Source organism: Sparus aurata, chromosome 14 (assembly GCF_900880675.1).
Source record: "Sparus aurata chromosome 14, fSpaAur1.1, whole genome shotgun sequence".
Lineage (NCBI taxonomy): Eukaryota > Metazoa > Chordata > Actinopteri > Spariformes > Sparidae > Sparus > Sparus aurata.
Genome location: NC_044200.1, coordinates 3,316,415 through 3,337,421, shown reverse-complemented (window position 1 = coordinate 3,337,421; position 21,007 = coordinate 3,316,415). Strand labels below are relative to the sequence as shown.

At 41.3% G+C, this 21,007-nt stretch overlaps 1 protein-coding gene across 6 annotated transcripts in view; it reads right to left on the bottom strand.

Annotated features, from left to right (window-relative positions):
- tmpoa (thymopoietin a) overlaps positions 1-21,007 on the bottom strand; it is a 28,800-nt gene that overhangs the window by 3,546 nt on the left and 4,247 nt on the right. Inside the window, exons 2-11 of one of the 6 annotated variants that reach the window (XM_030440272.1) lie at positions 16,303-16,420; positions 13,291-13,440; positions 12,209-12,336; positions 6,105-6,209; positions 5,401-5,526; positions 3,558-3,650; positions 2,506-2,535; positions 2,211-2,384; positions 1,828-1,959; positions 1,430-1,530 (exon numbers count right to left, since the gene is read on the bottom strand). In XM_030440272.1, the coding sequence (XP_030296132.1) occupies positions 1,430-1,530; positions 1,828-1,959; positions 2,211-2,384; positions 2,506-2,535; positions 3,558-3,650; positions 5,401-5,526; positions 6,105-6,209; positions 12,209-12,336; positions 13,291-13,440; positions 16,303-16,420 (1,157 nt within the window). The remainder of the gene's footprint in view (positions 1-1,429; positions 1,531-1,827; positions 1,960-2,210; positions 2,385-2,505; positions 2,536-3,557; positions 3,651-5,400; positions 5,527-6,104; positions 6,210-12,208; positions 12,337-13,290; positions 13,441-16,302; positions 16,421-21,007) is intronic. The other 5 variants (XM_030440273.1, XM_030440275.1, XM_030440276.1 and 2 more) reach the window with 5 other exon arrangements.

Sequence of the window (21,007 nt, the reverse complement as noted above, 5' to 3'; positions counted from 1 at the left end):
CTGTGATACAAACACCAGTAGCGACAATGGTTCATAGGAAAGCCCAGACATGTATCTCACTCTCGGTGGTAACATGTGTCAATAGTTAACCTGGACGCTACGCTCTTAGCGCTGCAGCGAGCAGCTAAAAGCTAACTAGCAGCTAACTGCTAACAGCGGTGTCCACGCCGCTCTCGAGCCGTTCGGCGTGAACAAATGCTTGATACTGTTCCACACATGAGTTGTTTAAGAGTACAGAGATTCACGACAAAGATATGAAACCGACAACATGCACTTTTGGACGATTTGTGCTCTGTAGCGCTCGTCTAGCAGTGGTTTGCAAGTCGCAGCCCCGGCTTCTCCGTGTGGATAGAAGTGTTCAAGCCACGTCAAAACGAATACACGTATACATGACTTGGAGCGATGAGCAGAATGTTTTTCCTGGTTAGCGGACATGGCTCTCCAGACAGGATTCTCAAACCACACCACCAGCACATCTGGGACCCTTGCAAGTTAAAATGAACGCCAGTCAACCTTTCACACTGGTCGAGGCCATTAAGATAACTGGAGCTGTTTACAACGTTACAGAGAGCGAGGCTTGAGATCAGGAATCGTTTGCTTTTGTCTGGCTCTCCGATTTGACCAATCATGCTCTTGACTGAGGTTAGGACCTCCTACCTCCTCATTTACATATGGACACAGAAATACAGAAATAAATATATGTAGGTGAACAGAAATACAGAAATACAGAAATAAATAAATGTAGGTGAACAGAAATACAGAAATAAATAAATGTAGGTGAACAGAAATGTATAAATAAATAAATGTAGGTGAACATAAATGTATAAATAAATAAAAAGCATTTATTATTTTATTTATACTTTTATTTATTTATTTATACATTTATTTCAGCATTTATTTATTTATTCATTTATTTATGCATGTATTTATTTATGCATTTATTTATTTATACATTTATTTCAGCATTTATTTATTTATTTCTGTATTTATTTATGCATTTATGCATTTATTTATTTATTTATATATTTATACTTATGTCAGGTTTGGTCCTCCATAAAATAAAGCCTTGGTCGCTTTTTGGCGAGAGTTTCACTTTAAGTTGAGTGAAGGACCTGTGCAGTTATCAGACTGTCAGATCGACATGCCCTCGCTACGCGCAGCCGGCTTATCCATTCACACTGGTTCGGTTTGCCCATATTGCGCCTCTGATACTACCTCCAGAGGCGGATCAGTGCCAGAGCGAAATTTCACCCCTGGCCACCTCTGAGATATTCACACAGAGGAGGAGAATTGGCACAGGATCCCCGCATCCAAACGGCAGCGTGAATAGGGCTACTGTTTCCCAAAGCCCCAAACAACTAATCAATGAATTGGAAAATAATAGACAACGAAAATATTTGTTAGTTGCAGCCATACATTGATTACTTACGTGATTCCTGTTGGACTGTTGATGTCATTGGAGAACAGCTCCTTCAGAACATCTTTCTCCTCCACTTTCGGGGCTTGCTCGCTGGCTGCAATTTTCTCCACCTAAACACAAAACAATCATGGAGAGTGTGATTCAAGGAACACGCACCGATGATTTATGAATACATCTCACCAGTGACCCTCAGCAAGTTTCTTGTTCCACATCATTATATAAACTAAATTCCACTGCCAAGGGAACATTCCCCCCACTGCAACCACCTATATGTGCAAACTTGGACCAGCAGAGGCCCCCTGCCTGATCTTAGACACCTCTCAGCATGTGACCACTTCACACAAAAGCCAGGACCAAACACCATGTTTCCTTGTGAACCTTGTGAATGTTACAGTCCAACAGTGTACCTGTCTCACTAACATGTCCTTGGACAGTGTGGATGTACAGCCGAGCGTCTTCGTCGGGCTGCATGAGGACAGGAAGCTGGTCATTTTCTGTTGCCTCCGTTTGTACAGCAGGACATCTGGAGGACCACACTCCTGCTCACAGACAGTATGTGTGACCGTGTGTCGAGGATGTTAAAGCAGCCAACAGTTCAGCTGTCACACAACGGTCCCTGCAGAGACCCTCAACAGCTGCACACACACAGGCCTTTACTATAAACTATAGATTGTGTGCTTCAGCTCTTCATGTTTCACCAAAGACGATGCACCATTTGTATACAACAAGTTTAAGTGAGAAGCACCAGTGAATCAGAGAAGATCAGATAAAAAAAAGAGTCGAGCTGTACCCCTGCTGCAGAAACCCTGCTGGGCTTAGATCCAAACTGGTCCGACAGGGAACAGCGCGTCTCTCCTGTTTTTATGGGCGATATGTTACACATGGGGCTAAATGTGACCGGGTCCACTCTGGTGGGCCTGGATGGCTTGGTGGCAGGTCGTATACTCTGTTCTTTAGACAGGCTCTTTCACCAAAACACATAATAGAATATGAGATTTACATGTTCAAAAAGAAGAAGTGGCTATTATACTAAAGAATGAGTTCAGTGATTAAGCCCAGTGTAATACAAATTTAATTCTACACACCATAGCTGCTGCTCCTAAAGGTTCGAGCTCCTAAAACACCAACATGAAATCAAAGAGAACACATTAAATTGAGGCTGAACTCACTGAGCCACACTTCATTTTTCATTCATCTCATGTGCATCTGATGGACACATGGCACTCAAGTTTCATCTGTGCAGCTGTCTACTTGGCCCTATAGCAACAATCTCTCCGGTTATATATTTCAGTATCTAAAACTCAGTATGATCTCACCATTTCCTAACTATTACATTATCATTTTTCAGGTTGTGCTGGTGTGACTACATTGGAAATGTTGTTGTTGTTACAAGGCATCAGGAACAGTTTTACTTTGACCTGTGGGAAAAGACAAAGCTTGTTTTTTACTTTTTATTTGGATAAAAAGTCTAGAAATGAAGTTTTACAAAAAACTATATCAAGTTAATCTGCTGTAATCAGAGGTTACTGACAAAACGTCACAGTTAATAATATCAATCATTTTCCCATGCAGGAAATGATGAAAGTCAGTCGCTCAACAAATCAAAATTAACATGCAGCGGCAAATGAGCAGAGCAGAGAAGAAACTGTACTTAGCATGGATTGGTCATTTTAGGCTTTTGCCTGATCAGCTCCAGAAGGCTATACCAGTGCCAAAACCAAGGATGTGTATAATGACAACAAGATACAGCTGTAAGCTTTATTTACAGTGCTTCTAAGAACACAGCAGCACGGGGCCAGTACACATTTAATGTGTGTTTAATTGTCTGAAGCTGAAGCTGCTGCTGCTGCCGCCAATAGTGTACTTCATGGCTGATGGATGCAAGTGACATAATCAGACGGGTAAAGGAATGCAGCAGTGAACAAACCTGCCTACTGTGACTAGACCCCTCTGGATATGCAAATACTGAAAATCCAGTGTGTGTGTTGGTATATTAGTGTGATTCTAAGTAAATAGGCCCAGTTATACGGTGGTGGCATTTGGTTGCACATACAATCATTGACTCAGCAATTCAACCATTGTGGACATACTGACATGATATACTTTGGTTAAAACAGATGTCAGACAAAAAGCTAACCTCCAGCAGAGTAGTGTTGAGCAGAGCCACTGGCTTGTAAGACAAATCCTCACTGGGTTTGGTAAGACGTAGCCCCAGTTCTTCTCCGTGAAGCTACAGGTGTCAAACAGAAGGTGAGTGGACAGACAGTTTCTTTCGGGATTCTAACAACTTGGCTGGATTTCTAACTCAAACCACAGAAATTGTTTGTAACACACGCTCTCATCCCCATCTCATCATATACAGCAGCTTGGTCAGTAGCCTTGGATTCAAATGTTGTACTTTGCCTTTCCCTCTAGGGAAAGTTCTGCATTTGAAGGGCTCCACATTAAATTTAGGCAATAATACCTTATATATGCAGTATCCGGTTAGACTTTCACAACAAAGCTTGCAGACAAACATTTCATATACAATATATTGTGACTTTAAACTGTTATTATACTCAACATTATCAAGTTCATTGTCATCCCTTACGTAACTTTAGCCACATTATTTAGATACGTTAAGTAAGTTATGTAACACAGCTTTATAACAAAACAATCTCAACTCTTGGTCACAATCTTTATACTATAGCACTTAAGTAGCACTTTGACAAATGAAGCCAGAGGGGTAACTACAACTGCTGCTCGCTTGAGTGAGACTCCTGCCTGCCCCATCTGTTTAGATGTTATCAATAAATATGTTAATAAATATGTAATATGTGATTTTTCGCATTGAAAGAGTGAGAAAGCAGGAGGGGGTAGGGAGGGAGGGAGAGAAAGAAAGAGAGTGCAGAGGGTAAAAAAACTGCCCATCAGCTGTTCTGTGTATTCTCTCATCTCTGTGACATACTCTACAGACATCTGAGCTGGAGACAAAAGCTGGTTTGATGCATATAGGACTGTCTACAGCTTGTTTTCAGGTTGATTTTTGCATGTTGTAGTAGAAAATAGGTAAGACTCTGAATCTCATGCATCCAGTGTGAACGGTCTAACCTGATGATGAAATGAATAGCGTGAGGTAACACCACACAGCAGCGCTGCACATGCATCCAGTGTGTCCAACGTGTTAGAAGCACAGGGCTATGAACAAGGCGGCTGTATTTGATGCGTTGGGAATGAGAATGGGCTGGTTTGTACCCAAGACAATGTTGGCCAGAGCATTCAGCAATAGTTTGCATGACTTTCTGAAACAGACAATCTGACCATCTGGTTTAAACTTCTCTCTCACTTGTTTTTTATACAACTGAATGCAACACAATGAATGCCTCTGGGGAAGAGTCAGAGTGTGCGCCATTTTTAATCAGATCAACAGTATAACAACTACAAAGTCATGCAAAAGACCAATTTCCTATAGAAGGACCAGGGAGGCAGTGTGGTTTTAAACTACTCTTCTTGGCCAAATCAATCAGGAAATCCAACCAGAAATAAACCAGTGAGGAACCATCCAGCAGCGGCTTCAAGGAGCTCTACAGACCTGGGCTGTGTTTTGGATTACAATCTTCAGTGGATCAGGCCTTGGTTTGTTGCCCACATTACAGAATGAAGATTCACTAGCTGGACTCTGAGGCAGCCACATCAGCAAATCAAACACCTGGAGATTTTGCAATGAATGCAACCAAGGACTGATTGAGGAAAATAACTTGGCATATCACCAAACAGCCCCAAAAGTCCCTTTGCCTGTGCTAGTCCACCGTGACCAAGTAACCCCTTTATGACAGTCAGCCTCGTTGATCACCAACCAACCTTAGTGCAGTTTGAAACAAGATAACATCAGTGTATCAGCTCTGCAACAGATCAGAAGACATCGGAACTAACAGACCAGTGAGTCTGAGCTGGTATCAGTGAGTGAACAGTGTCTCCCAGTGGCCACAGCACAGAACTACCTGAGCAGGTCTGGATGAGGCAGAGGGAGGCTCAGACCGAACTGGACTGTCCAGCCTGTGGTGAACCCTCCTGTTAGACTGTCCCTGCTCTGTCAATGCAGGCCTGAGGTCCTCAGGCACTATCTGCTGGGTCAAAAAAACACCATGAGGACAGAGTACAGAAAAAAGCAGGACAAGTAAAGAGAGGACTAGTAAAACAGAGAAGAGCTGAGAAAGAAAGAATAAGACCGAATGAAGGATGAATAAACAAAGAAAAGTAGCTGGACATTCCAAATCTGCTTTTGGATCTTTTGATTCCATTCTGGAAAAAACAATTCCACCAACAAGCAGAGAAGACAGCCAACTAGCCATCAATGCTTACATCAATTTTAATGTAATCAAAAAGCTGCCTGCAGTCTCCAAGTACCTCATATTTGGATGTAGCCAAAAAAGACATTCATTCAATGGTCATTTCGTTCTATTCAGCAGCTGGAGCAGTTATGAAAGAATATGTGAAGTTGCAGAGGACAATGAGCTCAATGTGAGCACATACACATCTTTGAATCCACGTGTGAGACAGGTGGATAAAAATCCCAGACCAGAGGAAAGAATGATCCCACGATCCGTGTGGAGTGGCTATGGAACTAAACACCAGTGGGTCTGATCAGTTACAGTGTGGGTGTTTAGAGAAAAGGCTTGGAGAGGAGCAGGGGGGACATAGTCACCACTCGACGGGATAACCTCCTGGATCTGCGCTTTACTTGCAGGACAAGCTCCTCCTCATCATCATCATCATCATCATCGTCTTCATCATCCATCAACTGGTCCCTCTATACATATGGTGGGCACACCAGCAGACAGTCAGACATACTGTTTGACTTCGAGCCTATTCATCACCATTGATGTCTGACTTGTCTTCAATCCAGATGTTCTTCATGCATAGCCATATGTGCAACATCACTGCTGAATTTAATGCTCTAATGTTATGTCTTTTTGCTTTGTTAAGTTCAGGTTGTGTCAAGTATTTCTGAGGCTCGCCCGGCTCAGTTTCAGGGCTCTGATCTTTTATATTGAATGATCATGGTAGGAAACGCAGAGAAAGTCAGTAATTAAAGAGTCAACATTCTATGTGTTAGTGGAGACACAGCAGTGTAGATTCAACTGGTAATTTGTGAAGGTGTAGATGGTGGTGTGTTGTTACCTCACACACAAATCGATTAACAACACAATAAACATGATAAACACACAGTGCTCAAACAGCTGATCAGCTGATTAGTTGATCGACAGGAAAATAATAACAAACATTCCATTCTGACTGATGATGATTCAGAAGTCATTTAAAAAATAAACAAATTAAAAACTTCTGCCGACTGAGCCGGCTTCCTTGCAGTTTATTGCACGGCTGACTTGAATGAGGACAAAATAATGTTCTTGGTGGCTCCTCTAGATTTTCCAAATGTTATTGGACTGAACTGCTCAAACTTTGATAGTGAAACAAGTCATTTTGGAGGTTGTGACGCTCAAAAGAATTTATCCACCGTTTTACAGCCCTGTCTTTCACAATGTTAGCTTATGGGAAAAAGTATTTTTGGGCCATAGTGCATCACGTGAAGATGTTACTACACAGTTTAGCCACTACGAAAACTGTCTTCAAAGCCTGGCACCTCTCCTGGGGCCTTGTGTTAATGATTCCTCCTCCCCCACTTTCCTCTTCTTTGGCTTTACTGGCAGACCAAAAACCGAACCGCCATCCACTGTATGAGTTTATAATCATCATGCTATTCACTGACGGGTGCGATGAAGGGTGATGAGTGAGAACGGGGTGCGCAGCTCTAAAAATAGAAATGGCGACCAATGTTGATACTGTGTTGGACCGCAACAAGTATCAGTTTTTGTCTGCATGATTTTTGATGATGTTTTGGTCTTTGAGATGGGTTTGTAACACTAGCAGAAAAAAACATTATGCCACGGATGACTTTATGTATAAACAAATGCCTATATGGCATATACAGTATACAACCAATAATGCACTGGAAATTGAGGAATAAAGTACCCAACAATGTTTGCACACACCGAGAGCAAGACTAAGGCAGGGTCTGACATAACCCATTGCCCGATGGCCCAGGGCCACTAAAAGCTAACCCAAGGCAAGCCGATTGGCTAGTAACTGGACCATCAGGCCAGTGACTATGAGAAGATCAGGGCATTCCTTACCATTAGCCTACAATTTGAATTCATAGCAAAAGCATTTCTTCATAGTGACTACAGGTTATTTAAAAGAAAAAACTATGCTGAGACACATCGCTGGCTGTGCTGCTTCTCGTCTCTCATCTGCTCTCGTGTCAGTTTCACTATACGTGAAATGGACGGACGCACACACAGTGACTGAGACAGTGAACCCGGTGAAGTGAAGATACAGTAAAGTGTTACTCGAGGCTAATGAGTGTTCTGCAGTGGAAGCTTTGAATAAACAAACAGGTGTCATTCAAATGTCATTCAACATTTTACTTGCAAATATGCTGCAGTTTTACAAAGAACAAGGGAACCCACAGCCAAGTGGGCCAGTGGGGAACATTTTTTATGCTGAACCCTGGAAGAGGACTGAGCTGGCTGACCCACTCAAATGACCACCTGTGGGTCCTGGGTCCCCGGTCCCAATACAATTTGAGCTTTCTCAAAAATTACAGAGTTAAACATTTGTTTGATGTTATATGGTCATAATCATGGTTGTATGAAAATGTATCTGAAAGATCAATAAAATCTAATCAACTGCCCCCTGAAAGTTGATGAGTCAGTCAGCCGGAGACTGATTTTGTAAGTCAGAGTACAATAACAGGACAACATAATATAGAAGCTTAAAAATATGCTCAGGGACAACATCTCGATGAGGAATTATTTATAAAGCGAACCACAATGTTACTTTTATATTAGCTGCTGCACAAGTTAACTAGAAAAATCATCTGACAAGATGTGATGGTGGTTAACTGATGACAGAAGATACAATTTGGGGGCACCAAACCCTATTGTGGCCAAGGGCCCCAAAATGTCTAGTGCCAGCCCTGCTCTGAGTGAGCTGGGACTTTATAACTCCACCGTGAGCAGGACACACAGTATGCCTGTGTGGAAATCTGATGTGTTCACATTAAAGATGACAAAGAAAGGCATTAAAACACAAATCTAAGACTGCAGGTAAAACACACTCAAGTCGGCTAATAGTATAGCAAAGATGAATAGTCGAATGAGGAGAGGGCAAGAGCGAGAGCTAGCTAGCTAGTTAGCCAGCCAGCCAGCCAGTTGGCAGCCCCCCAGTTTTCACATGCCTCTCATTCTCAAGTCCTTATCACAACAGGTGCACAGTCACAGTCTGAACAGCAGGAGGAGCTGCTCACACAATCAGAGCTAAGCAGCTGCACACTTCTGGATTACACACCTAGCATGAAGGACAGGAGTTCACACTGCTGTTTCCCAAAAGAGGCAAACACAAGATTTGATAGTTGTTATAGTAATCATTAAACCCTCCACCCTATGTGGAAAATAGACTGGGTTTCAGGACTGTGTGTGACTGAGTCTGAAGCATCCAGCATGGCATGGCAGCAGCTAATCTACATCATGTGCTTTGAGTCTGACATGCATTAAGCAGCACTGATACACTGAATCTCCAGGCTCACACTGAGCTGGGTGTGACGGCACTCCAATAAAATGAGAAACCACTTCCTTTGCCAGTATCAGGAAACTGTATAATCAACTCCAGCTGCTGGGTGTCCCACCATACCTGCTCCAGTTCACACTGCACACTCATGTTAGGATCAATTAGTCTATGCTGTCTGCATTAAACAAGCAGTCTTAGTTGTACTTTCCAATTACAGAAAGTGCAGTGTTGAAATGTAGTTAATGAAGTTTAAACCAAGCAGGGTGATAGTACTGCTCTAGTTAAGAAGCAGCTGTGTGCTTCTCTTTTAAACACTCACTCAAAGTTTCTCTTCCTGTCACACATGTCTTCAGATCAGCTGTTATATAATGGTTATGCTCACAATGAGGAAGAACAGTGAGGAAATTGGATTTTCTCATATTAAAATATGAGTCCTTCCTGAGAAGTGCAGCAGCTATTCAGTGGGATTGTGTTGTGTCGGCTGACATCTGTTGCTTGTGATCATCTTTCTCCTGCCTAGTGTTTGAATAATGTGTGTGAGGGACTGACAGGTCTGGAAGATTGTCAACAGTGTGACAAACACTCACCACTGTTTACATAGTAGCACTTATTAGATAAGCTCTGGGGATCAGATGGTTTGTTACAGTTATAATAAGATTAATTGTGTTGAATGTCAGAATGTGTTGTATTTGTTTTTTATTATGTGTACATAACATTACGATTAGGGCTGTCAAACCATTAATTTTTTTAATCGCGATTAATTGCATTTTGTTCATAGTTAACTCGCGATTAATCGCGAATAAATCGCAATTTTTTTGGCACATTTCTTTCTGTTCTAAATGTACCTTAATATATTTCTTTTCATGTTCTGAATACTTTTAACAATATAAGAAAGCTTTATGAAAATGTTTATTCAACACTTCAAATCATGCAGAAAAATAAAAGGCTAAGAAAATATCCCCTTACCCTAAATGTACCCTAAAAACACGGTGATGTCTGCTTTTGGCGAGGGGTGGGGGCGGTGGGCTCTCTGCATCTGCCATGTGTTTGGCTTGCAAATGATATTTGAGACTCAACGTACTTCAATGGCAACTCATTTCATTTTGACATTACGTGCAGATAACTTTTGTCCTATCGACCGAACCCTCTAGCAGTGTTTTGAAAGTGAATTTGGCGGCCGTAAATCAAACAATGCGCGTTTCTTTTTCATACCGAGCATTAATTGCGCGTTAAAAAGATTAACAGCGTTAAGAGGATGTTGCGTTAACGAGTTATTAACGCGTTAACTTTGATAGCCCTTTTTACGATATAACATAATTTGTCTGGTGATCATTCAAAATGTGTTGATCGACTCCTACAGAGTGACAGCGTCTCGTTAGTTACACTGGTGTACATGGTCAGTCTTGTGTAACAAGCTGAACATTTGGAAATGATGTTAATAAAAAATGTGTCACATATTAAATCAAATATAGACCAACACAGTAAACAATGTCCAGCAATCGCAACTGGAGGTAAAGAGATGAAGAGACAAGACTGGAGGTCATGATGTCACATCCAGGCTAGCTTCTATAACCAACTATAACTAAGTGCAACCTCTCCTTCCATATTCTAATGGAAACATCATAAGTCAAGCTGAACAATTACTTCATGAACACATAAAAATCTACAGAGCCCATGAAAAAACTGCAACCCGGTACTGTAACTTGGTTTTCTCCTCATCTATAAATTCACCTATGCTCATCTGAAGTCATTTACAACCTGCTTCACTGTGTTCACAGCATTTGGTCCCCCCTGCCCTGCTGTTGGTACAGACATGTCTGTACTAACTGCGACCCCTGCCTCTAATCTCCCCTCGACTCCCCTCGTGTTGAGTCGGGATGTGTAGTCTTCAAAGGTCTTGGGCTTATGATAAATGATGTTCATTAAAAAGACACATACAAACCAGAAGTATTAAATAAACAACAGTATGAGATTCTTTTCTAGAACATATTAAGTGAATCACATGAAATACTGCTGAGAAAGGCTCTGTTCAAAGACTGGACTTTTAGCTAGGAAGTCTGATTTATTGTGTGGAGCTTGACACTTTTGAATAAGTGTCATTCGACATAAATTTAGCTGTTAAAAGGGACTAACCAATCACATCGCTACTAAATATGACAGTCCATGTCCATGGCATGGCAAAATTCTCTGGTGTGGAACATGAACGGAAAGCATCAGATGACACTTTTTTCCTCTTGAAACACGTTATTTTAGTGTACACAGATGACGCTCATCAAAGGTGTCATGTGCATGACCATAAATCAGCTGCAAGCATTGTTACAAATGTCAACAGGACTTAATGACCATCTTTTTGAACTTCTGGAACACTACCCAGAAAATTCACCTCTGTTCCAAACAGACCAAGAGCTGTGAACATGAAGTCATATGGACCCACCGGTATCTCATTCATTGGACAATGAAAAACTGCTTTTCACTTTTCTGATTTAGCAGGAAAATCTCCACACTCAAAGGGATGACTTGTTAGCATGACTGCTACATTAAATTTGCAATGACATGTATATGTAGATTCATTTGGAGATCTGCCAAAATCTAGATCTACTATCATGAAATCCTGTGGTTGGTCTGCTTCCCCTTCAGATCATCATACACCTTAAATCAGGAGTGAGACAGCTCCAGACCCTGACCACTAGTCTCGGTGTTTAATGTGAACCAGAATCAAAGTGACAGCTTTCACTACAGCTGTAGAAACACAGAGTTATTCAAGTTAACATACTGTACATGCAGCTGTTCCTCTTGAGGACATTTATTGACATAGGTAAGGAAAAGGTAAAACAATGTGTTTGCCATGTGAAATCATCATATAATACTGGCCTGTAACAGATGTTGGCATAAATCCACCAATGAATCACATCACTGATTTCCGTAGTACAGAAAACTATCAAAGGTGGCAAATTGCAGGTGGCTCAGAATGGAAACATTACAATCTGCTTTCAATCACAGGCTTGTCTAAGGAATTATATTGCATCAGCTCAGGAACTACACGGCAACCTTGACAAAAGATGGTGTGCTGGAAATGGTAGTGTGGACCATGTAAAGGTGTATATAATGATGCTAACTTGTTGTTATGGTGACAACTTGAAAATACTCCTGAGGTTGTCTTGTTGAAAAGCCTTTTGTTACCTTAGTGTGTTGACTGCTGCGGGTGCGGGTGGTGACAGGCACTTTCCCTCGGCTCCCCAGCGGTCTCTCCACAACTGGAGCTGGCTCAGGTTCTGCCACAGGCTCTGGTTCTGGTTCAACTGTAAGTTCTGACAAAACACAGTATTCTGATGAGTTCATGTCAGTTAGTTTCTTACCCTTCAGGCAGCCATTATTTCCCTTTGTGTCAGTACAAATTTGTTGTCAAAGACAGATTTGGACATAGATTTGGCTGTCATGCAGGTAAGGACTGTGACGCACCGCCTTGCCAATGCATTTCTTTTGAATGCAAATACACCTTCCAGAACTCCATGTTTGCTTTCTGGTAGATTACTGTTAAATCCCAGACATTTGAATGTTCTTGAATATAACAAGTAGTATGACTTTCCATGGGTAATAGTACTGTGTATGGCCTTAAAATAATAATGTGATATCTTTAGATGCACAATATTTGTTGGTGATATTTTGAAAAACTGGACACCAGATTTTAAGATCATCATATTTGTAGCCAAATACCTTGATATTGAAACAATATTGCAGGGATCACTATGGGTACCTTCCCAAAATATAAACAGAAGAGGTTTCTGATAAATTCTCCTGAGTAATTTGGATATAATGATCAGGGTTCGTACACATTTTTCAAGGTCAAATTCGAGCACTTTTAAGGGTCATTTTTAAGATTTTCCAGCACCTTACTGCTGGGGTAAAATACGTATCTAAAGGAATATATATACTTGTGATTTTTTTCTTCACTTTTTATCTCAATTATGTACATTGTATTATGCTGTAAACATCTAAAATTATATTCTATAATAGCAAAAACTCCAGAAATTAATTATCCAGTCTGATCCCAATTTTGTAAAAGACAGTTATATTGTTAAGCACTTTCAAGCACTTAAACTAAAATCCAAGCACTTTTCAGACCTTGAAAACGCAACATTGAAATTCAAGCACTTTCAAGGTTTTCAAGCACCCGTACGAACCCTGATTATAAGCATATAAACCCTTAATCCAGCGTAGTCAAGCACAAATAATCAGTATGAATGGTGTAACACTGTTCTCACCATCCTCCTTGTCACTGTACAGGTCGGATTCAGAGTTGCCGTTGTGGTTGACCTCTATCTCTGTGAGAACTAGCTCTGGCAGTGGTGGCTGAACTGGACCGTCATCCAGCAACTTCTGCAGTTTCTTCTCGTACAGTTTACGGGTAGATGCTGGGAGGAGGAGCAGAGAAATGTAGTTAATGTATTCGAAAATCTGACATGTCAGAGTGGGGGAGAATTCGTCAATGAGTAAAAACTAATAATAACCAACCTGAGAAAAGACCACAGAATAGCTAAAAGTGTAATGTTAAGAGTCAAACCTCTTCTCGAGGGAGAACCAGCTTATTGACTTTTTCAAAAAAATGTGTAATTCAGTATTATTGCTCCAAGATTCCTATAGAGATGTTTGTTAGGAACAACTTGCCCTTTCCCATGAAGGTGATTCATCGTGACAGGAATATACACGCCTGATATTTGGGTTCCGTCTCAGCTACACAAATAGTGTGAGCTTATAATAAGTGTGCATAAATTAGGTAGATGTTTGGGATTGGATCCCTGTAACCGGTTTGCTGGACACCTACAGGGCTCCAGTCAGAGAACGGAGTTGTCAGTTGGATTTAAGCAGCCTTCTAAAAAGGCAACAGTGGGAGAAATTCTGGATGATCAACAGTGTTATTGAATTATATCTCAACCCTAAAACTGAGACAACTTTTAAATGGAGGTCTCAGATGTGCCCTCATAAACACCTGCATTGGAGATTGCGCTGATGAACACCTCCATACTGTCCACCACAAAGTGTGCATGCAAACCAACAGCTGAATAGAACAACGGAACAGAGAATATTATGTTGGTTTTTTTTTTTATTTCTCTTCAATCGTCAATGTCATTATTTATCTTAATTTATGATTTGGTAGTATTATATCATTAGTCTCGTATGTCTGTATGTTACACCTCATCTACACCGGCTGTGCAACAAAAGCAGCACATGAGCAACAGCTGCAGTCCTCTGTCACTGTGAAGACTGCATCTGTTCATCCACACTTCTGTTCTGCTCCCACAGCTCAACACAAAATCATGTATATGTCAGAGAAAAAAAGCACACGCAAGCTGTTACACGGCTGGTGTCGACAGCTGTTTGTGTGTCTGCCGTGTTAGATTGGTGAATAAAACTGTGGCTGAAACTTGTCAGGTGCAGGCAGGGTGTTTAGAGCACCTGGAGATGGACTCTATAATCCACCGCTGTCATCAAACTTGAACCAGAAAATTATGACTTGATATCTAAACATACATCAATGTAAATCTAAAATATAAATAGATGCATCTACAATCTGAAGGACTGACAGAATTGTCCTCAGACAGTATGAAGCACCATGGTGTCATTTAGTGAGTGGCTGATCCAATATACCTTACTCAAAAACACTTGGGCTGTCATCTTCCAATTATATCAATAGAAACAGAAATGGAAAAGTAGCTACACTACTTTAATACACTGCACATTTTCTCTACAACGTGTATATTAAAACAATGACAGCTATAATAGAAAATATGATAAAATAAGTATCTATCATCATGAGCATATGTCAATATAGACAGTCAGTGCGTTTACATGTACAGCTTAGTCAGATTACAGCCATAGTTCGACTATGCTACTCAATCGGACAACTGCAATTATCCGAGTATACATGCCTGTGAGAAAATCGAATTACTGGCCGAAGGCATGTCATACCCCGGTACGCTAGGTGGCGCTGTACCCATTTCAACTAGTGTTAACGGGGCCACCTCCGGCTGACCTCTTTACGTCACCAGCTGCCTCAGCATTCAAGAAAGATGGCGTATGAAGAGCGAGACGAAGCTACATCTTTGTACACTTCGTATATGGTGTACATGATAATTACACAAACTAGGGGCACTCTGGCGCTCTTTCTTGCGGTGATTTCGGAGGAAAGACGCCACCGCCGTCCGTCTACTTCCGGCTCACGGCCCCGGGGAAAAATCTCGCGCCTGCGCAGAACGCAAAATCCGATCCGATCCGCTGGAAACGTATACATGCAGGAGTAATGCGACTTTCAATCGAATAATCTACGTGGTGTAATTCGACTATGAGAAACCCGATCCAGTCCGATTTTAGTCAGACAAAGGTGTATACATGCATCTTAAAGATCCGATCATAGTCAGACTAACGCAGTAATTCGGTTTTCTTGAGTGTCATGTAAACGCACTGACTGTAAATCAGCTTGATTTCATTGTTTCCTGTTGGACTGTCAGAACTGGCTGTGAGCAACACAACTTTTTTACTTTGTATTGTTCACATTGAACGTGAGATATAGACAAGGAAGAGTGGATTCAGGAAGTAGAATTGTATGTGTAATATATGTATGTATGTATAATATGTATGTATGTATGTATGTGTATATATATATATATATATATATATATATATATATATATATATATATATATATATATATATATATATATATATATATATATATATATATATATATATATATATATATATATATATATATATATATATATATATATATATATATATATTATATATATATATATATATATATATAGAGAGAGAGAGAGAGAGGAGAGAGAGAGAGAGAGAGAGAGAGAGAGAGAGAGAGATAGAGAGAGAGAGAGAGAGAGAGAGAGAGATATAGCGCTTCACAAAGCTCACATGCAGTTAAGATGCAGCCTTGCATGGCAGGCTTTTCATGTGAAACATCAGCAGGAAGAGCAGACAGAAGAAAGACAAACAAATAAACATGTCAATGTATGTGTCTTGTAATGTTTAAATAATACATACACACATTCCAGAGTAATCACTTGTGGCTCCAACACAGTATGCTGTTAGATGATGGAATTTACACATGGGTCTGAAATGTTGGCTGTGCTGCACCAACACATCACATCCCTGTGTCTGTAGTGCACTCATATAGTACATCTGTGTGCCAAGGGTAGAGGTCACCTCAACCTTTGACCTCATATGATCCTTCTGTTTACACTGATGTGAGCACTCACCAACTATTGGCCCTGCGTCTACTCCGTGCTTGAGCAGCTCATCCTTCAGGCCCTGGTCGGTCAACACAGTCACATCCAGCTCGTCCGGCCGAACCTTGTCCGTTTTCCTGGTGGCTTTCTGTTGGATGAGGACAGGACAGCCTGGTTGGTGATGCAATCACACACCCTACCTAAAGAACATCTGATTCAGGTCAGGGACTACCATGGCTTTATCGTGGGCCTGAGGCAATGAATCAACTGGGGATCATATCTAAAATATGAGCCACCAGTGAGTTGTGTTTCTGTGCAAGTATGTGTTGTTTATGTTTTGATCAAGACAGTGTTATATGTGAACTCTGTATTATCTTAGAAGTCAGTGCACAAACACTCATTCAAAAATAAAATCCTCCCACACCATTTCTCCAACATGTTCGAACAGTGCGGTAAGAATTATGACAAGTAAAAAAAAAGAGGAGGAAAGAGGAAAAGTCAATAAAAATGTGGCTGAAAGGTTCACACCCTAAAGCCTAAACCGACACCGTGATACCCTGCCCTCATGTTCACCTCCAAACACCCTTCTGTGAAAGCTGCGTTTGTCCAGCTTTCAGACGGTTACAAAAACCTGTTCACCAGGATGCTGATTACAAACCATGTTACTCTCAATGGACACAATTCAGCATGGTAACAATGCTAGAGTGGAACGACCATTCTTTTAATAAATCCATCATCCTCCTTCTTTAATCTATACACAGATATGTGTATTCATGCACACAACCACACAAGACTTGAAAAATGATTTTAAACTTCAGGAGAAACCTTCAATTTCCCATTGAAATGAAGCCAGAAAAAAAAAAAAAGAGGAAAAAGTGTGGTGCACTGAGCCGATGCTGCAGGCACTTCTTCATAGTAAACAACACGCTGGCTCGCAGCAGCCTGCAGGAAATTACTGCGTGTTTGAAACAGCTGCCTCTAAAACGAAGCCCTGCGTCTCCTCCTCTGCTCACAGCCTCCTCTCAGAGTAAATAAGTATGTGCATCAAATATTTTGCTCAAACACAATGGGACAACACCATGCTGCCATGTTTTGAACTAACATATTTTCAAAAGACCGAACTGTACTGCAGCAGAGAAGTTTAAAAAGAAGAGTGGTCAGTGTGCAGAGCCACCAGTCGCTCCTGTGACGGCCCAAGCCACACTTATTAGGACTCGATGCTTCATGACGAAGGATTTTTATGGCGGGCATTGCCACGGCCAGAAGGTATGACGTAGGACAAAGATTTTCCTAGCATGTCTTTGGCATGGTCCGAGGAGTATACTGACTGACTGTGAAGTTTGTGCTGTCCAATCTGTAGGAGAAAGAAGTGAAAGCATGATGTACAGCAATATTTCATAATAGAAGCCAAATTCAAAATGGCCGACTTTGAATAAATGTGTAGATGTATTCAGGGCGAGACTGTCTACATTTATGAGGAATTTTGTGGAGATGGGGCATTGCATGTTGAAGTTATAAGGACTTGATGCTTGACAGCAAAGGAAAAAAATGGCGTCCGCCATCACGCCCACCAGGTATGACACAGCTGAATGATTTCCATCATTTTTGTTCTTCAAGGCATGAAGAAGATAAGTGAGTTAATGTGGAGACTGTGGTGTTTAAGCTGTAGGGCAAGATAGTTTTCAAAGTAGGCATGAATTTGTCAAAAACGCCGCCACACATCAAAATGGCTGACTTCCTGTTGGACTGAGAGTATGGGTCCAAATGGGTTTTTTGTGCGTCTGGTCATGATGAATGTGCATACCAAATTTTGTCCGTGTATGTGCAAGTAGGAGGCGGGGCATCACAATAGGGGGCGCTACAGAGCCCACAGGTCACGACCACGCCCCATGACAACACAGATCTTTTCAGGGAGACTCCCTCTGCATTCCTGAGAGATTTGGCCGAGATAGGAAATGGTATGAAGAAGTTATGAGGACTTGATGCTTTACAGTGAAGGATTTGAATTGACCGCTCCACTGCGGCCAGCAGGTATGACGTAGGATAAAGATTTCCATAACTTTTTATCTTCAGGGTCAGAGGATGATACTGAGTAACTGTGAAGTCACTGGTGTTACATTTGTAGGAGGAGATAATTTAAGTACGAAGATTGGCAATATTTCAAAATGGCGGCCAAAAGCAAAATGGCCGACTAAATATTGATGCAGAGATTTATTCGGGGAGACAGCCTCTACATTTATGAGCAGTTTGGTGTGGATAGGAAATTGTATGTTAAAGTTATAAAGCCTCGATGCTTGACGGCGAGGGGAAAAAATGGTTTCCACCGTCCCGCCCACTAAAGTATGACGCAGCTGAAAGATTTTAATAACTTTTGTTCTTCAAGGCATGAAGATGATAACTGAGTTAATGTGAAGACTGTGGTGTTTAAGCTCTAGGACAAGATAGTTTTCAAAGTAGGCATGAATTGGACAAAAACGCCACCACACATCAAAATGGCTGACTTCCTGTTGGAGTGACAGTATGGGCCCCACAGACTTTTTTGTGGTCTGCTCATGATGAATCTGCGAACCGAATTTCGTTCGTCTACGCGCACGTGGAAGGCAGGGAAGAACATTAGGGGGCGCTACAGAGCCCGCAGGTCACGACCATGCCCAGCGACAATGCAGGATCGTAATTTTTGCTGAATGTGACCTATATTCCAAATTTGGTGAGTTTTTGGGTATGTTCAGGCATCCAAAACTGCAGTCAAACTTGGAGAAGAGAATTTCTTTCCTTCCAATTACAATAGGGACCTCGCAGGTCTACCTGCTCGGGCCCTAATAATATTTGAGACTAAAAAAAGTTTTGAGAGAAAGTATTTTCTCATAGAACATAAAGAAATATACATTTGACAGTCTTAAAATTATTTCTGAGAAAAAAAAAACTCTCAAAATACTTTTGTTACTCTCAAATATATATTTTTTGCTATCAGTGTGAAAACATTTTCTCTCAAAAAAAAGTGTTTCTCTCAAAAAGTTTTTCTTCTCTCTCAAAACCTAAGTCTTTGCTCTCAATGCAGTTTTTTGCTCTTGAGTCAAGATTTTCCTCTCGCTGTGAAAATAATGCTATGGGCGGGGCCACGTTCCTATTGGCCAGTCGGGTGAGAATCGTCTCTGGAGGTGTGGTTTGAGAATCCTGTCTGGAGAGGGGTCCTCGGCCATGTCCGCTAACCAGGAAAAACATTCCGGTCACCCTGCTCATCGATCCAAGTCATGTATTTGTATGTTCATTTTGACACAAAATTGTAAATGTGAGTATCTTAGGATCTAAATGTGATAGAAATGCAAACCAACAATGTATTTCCAAGCTTCTGGGCATGAGGAACTCATTTATGCCATTGATAGCACTCCAAGAGTAAACAAAAGATATTCTGTTTACTGTCTGAGGAGGAAAATTCAGAGAATTTTGACTAAAGACATACTCAAACCGATGTATCAATCATCAAAATAGTTGCCGGTGAATTTAATAGAATTTAGATACTGAAAGCCTTTATTGTCATTGCACACAATGGTACACTTGAAATGTGCTGTGTAGTGTCTAAAAATGACAGACTGACAGACTATTTAACTAATAGAATATGTGCATCTTTACTTTGGTTGCTAAACGATTTTTACTCACAAGTACAATTATCCAGCAGTCAGTTTTGTAGCTTGACTGAGGAAACTGAGTTGTTTTCACTTTATTTCCTTCCGTGCGACCTCACACAGACGGTCTTTATGGACACTACATAGAGACTATCACTGCGTCGATGCAGATTAAAGCAGTGGGTGAACTGAAGTCAGAAAACAGTTGTCACCACGAGAATAGGTGTCATTGTGATTAAAAACTGGCAGACAAAATAATGTGCTCAAATGCTTACTTTTGATTAAACCAAAAACTGCATTACAATGAAAACTGCACAGAACTATTTCAAATGTGCATTCCTCCTTGTTGACTCTTGACTCATTCAGCTGGCAACAACTCAACAGAAAATGTGAGGAATGCAAAGATGATTTGCTCAACTTCAGTGGTGAGGCTTTACCACGCTTCACAGCATGTAATAAATGTGAGTAGACACACAGAGAGGCCGTCTTACTCTACGTCTGGCTCACAGTGGGCCCTCGGCAGGGTTCGGTCTGGATGTGAGCCAGGCTGTTTCATAATAACAGTCGGGGCTGAGAGAGCAGGAGAAGAGGAGGAGGGAAGAGGGCGTCTGTGACCCAGCCTCTGTAGGCCACACCCTGGCCTTTAAAGGCATAACTGAGCCATGAGCTCACAGCTCTCTTACTCTCTGTGGAGTATACTCACTACAAACACTGTCAGACTTTCCTTTACAACTCCTCATTGAAGCCTGCACAGAGTAGTGAGGACGAGACATGCCAGGACCTGCGGCTGCGTGATGTAACTGGCTGCTCGGCTGAGTGACAATGGAGTATGTGTGGTTAGCCATAATTTACTCAGCTAACGTTAACCACAACTGTTTGCATTGTTGCTGTCACACATTCTTCATACTTTACAGCTTCTTCTTCTGAATCCTACCAACACAACATAAAGAGGGAGGACCTTTAGGCACGACAGACACAAAGTATGCGAGCCTTCATAGTTCATCTGGAAAGGCCTTTCTGATTTCACTTAACTATTTCAGAAATGTAAGGAATGAACGTTTTCGCTGCAGGCCCACCTCCACCTGCACCTCCACCTGCACCTGCAGCCAATA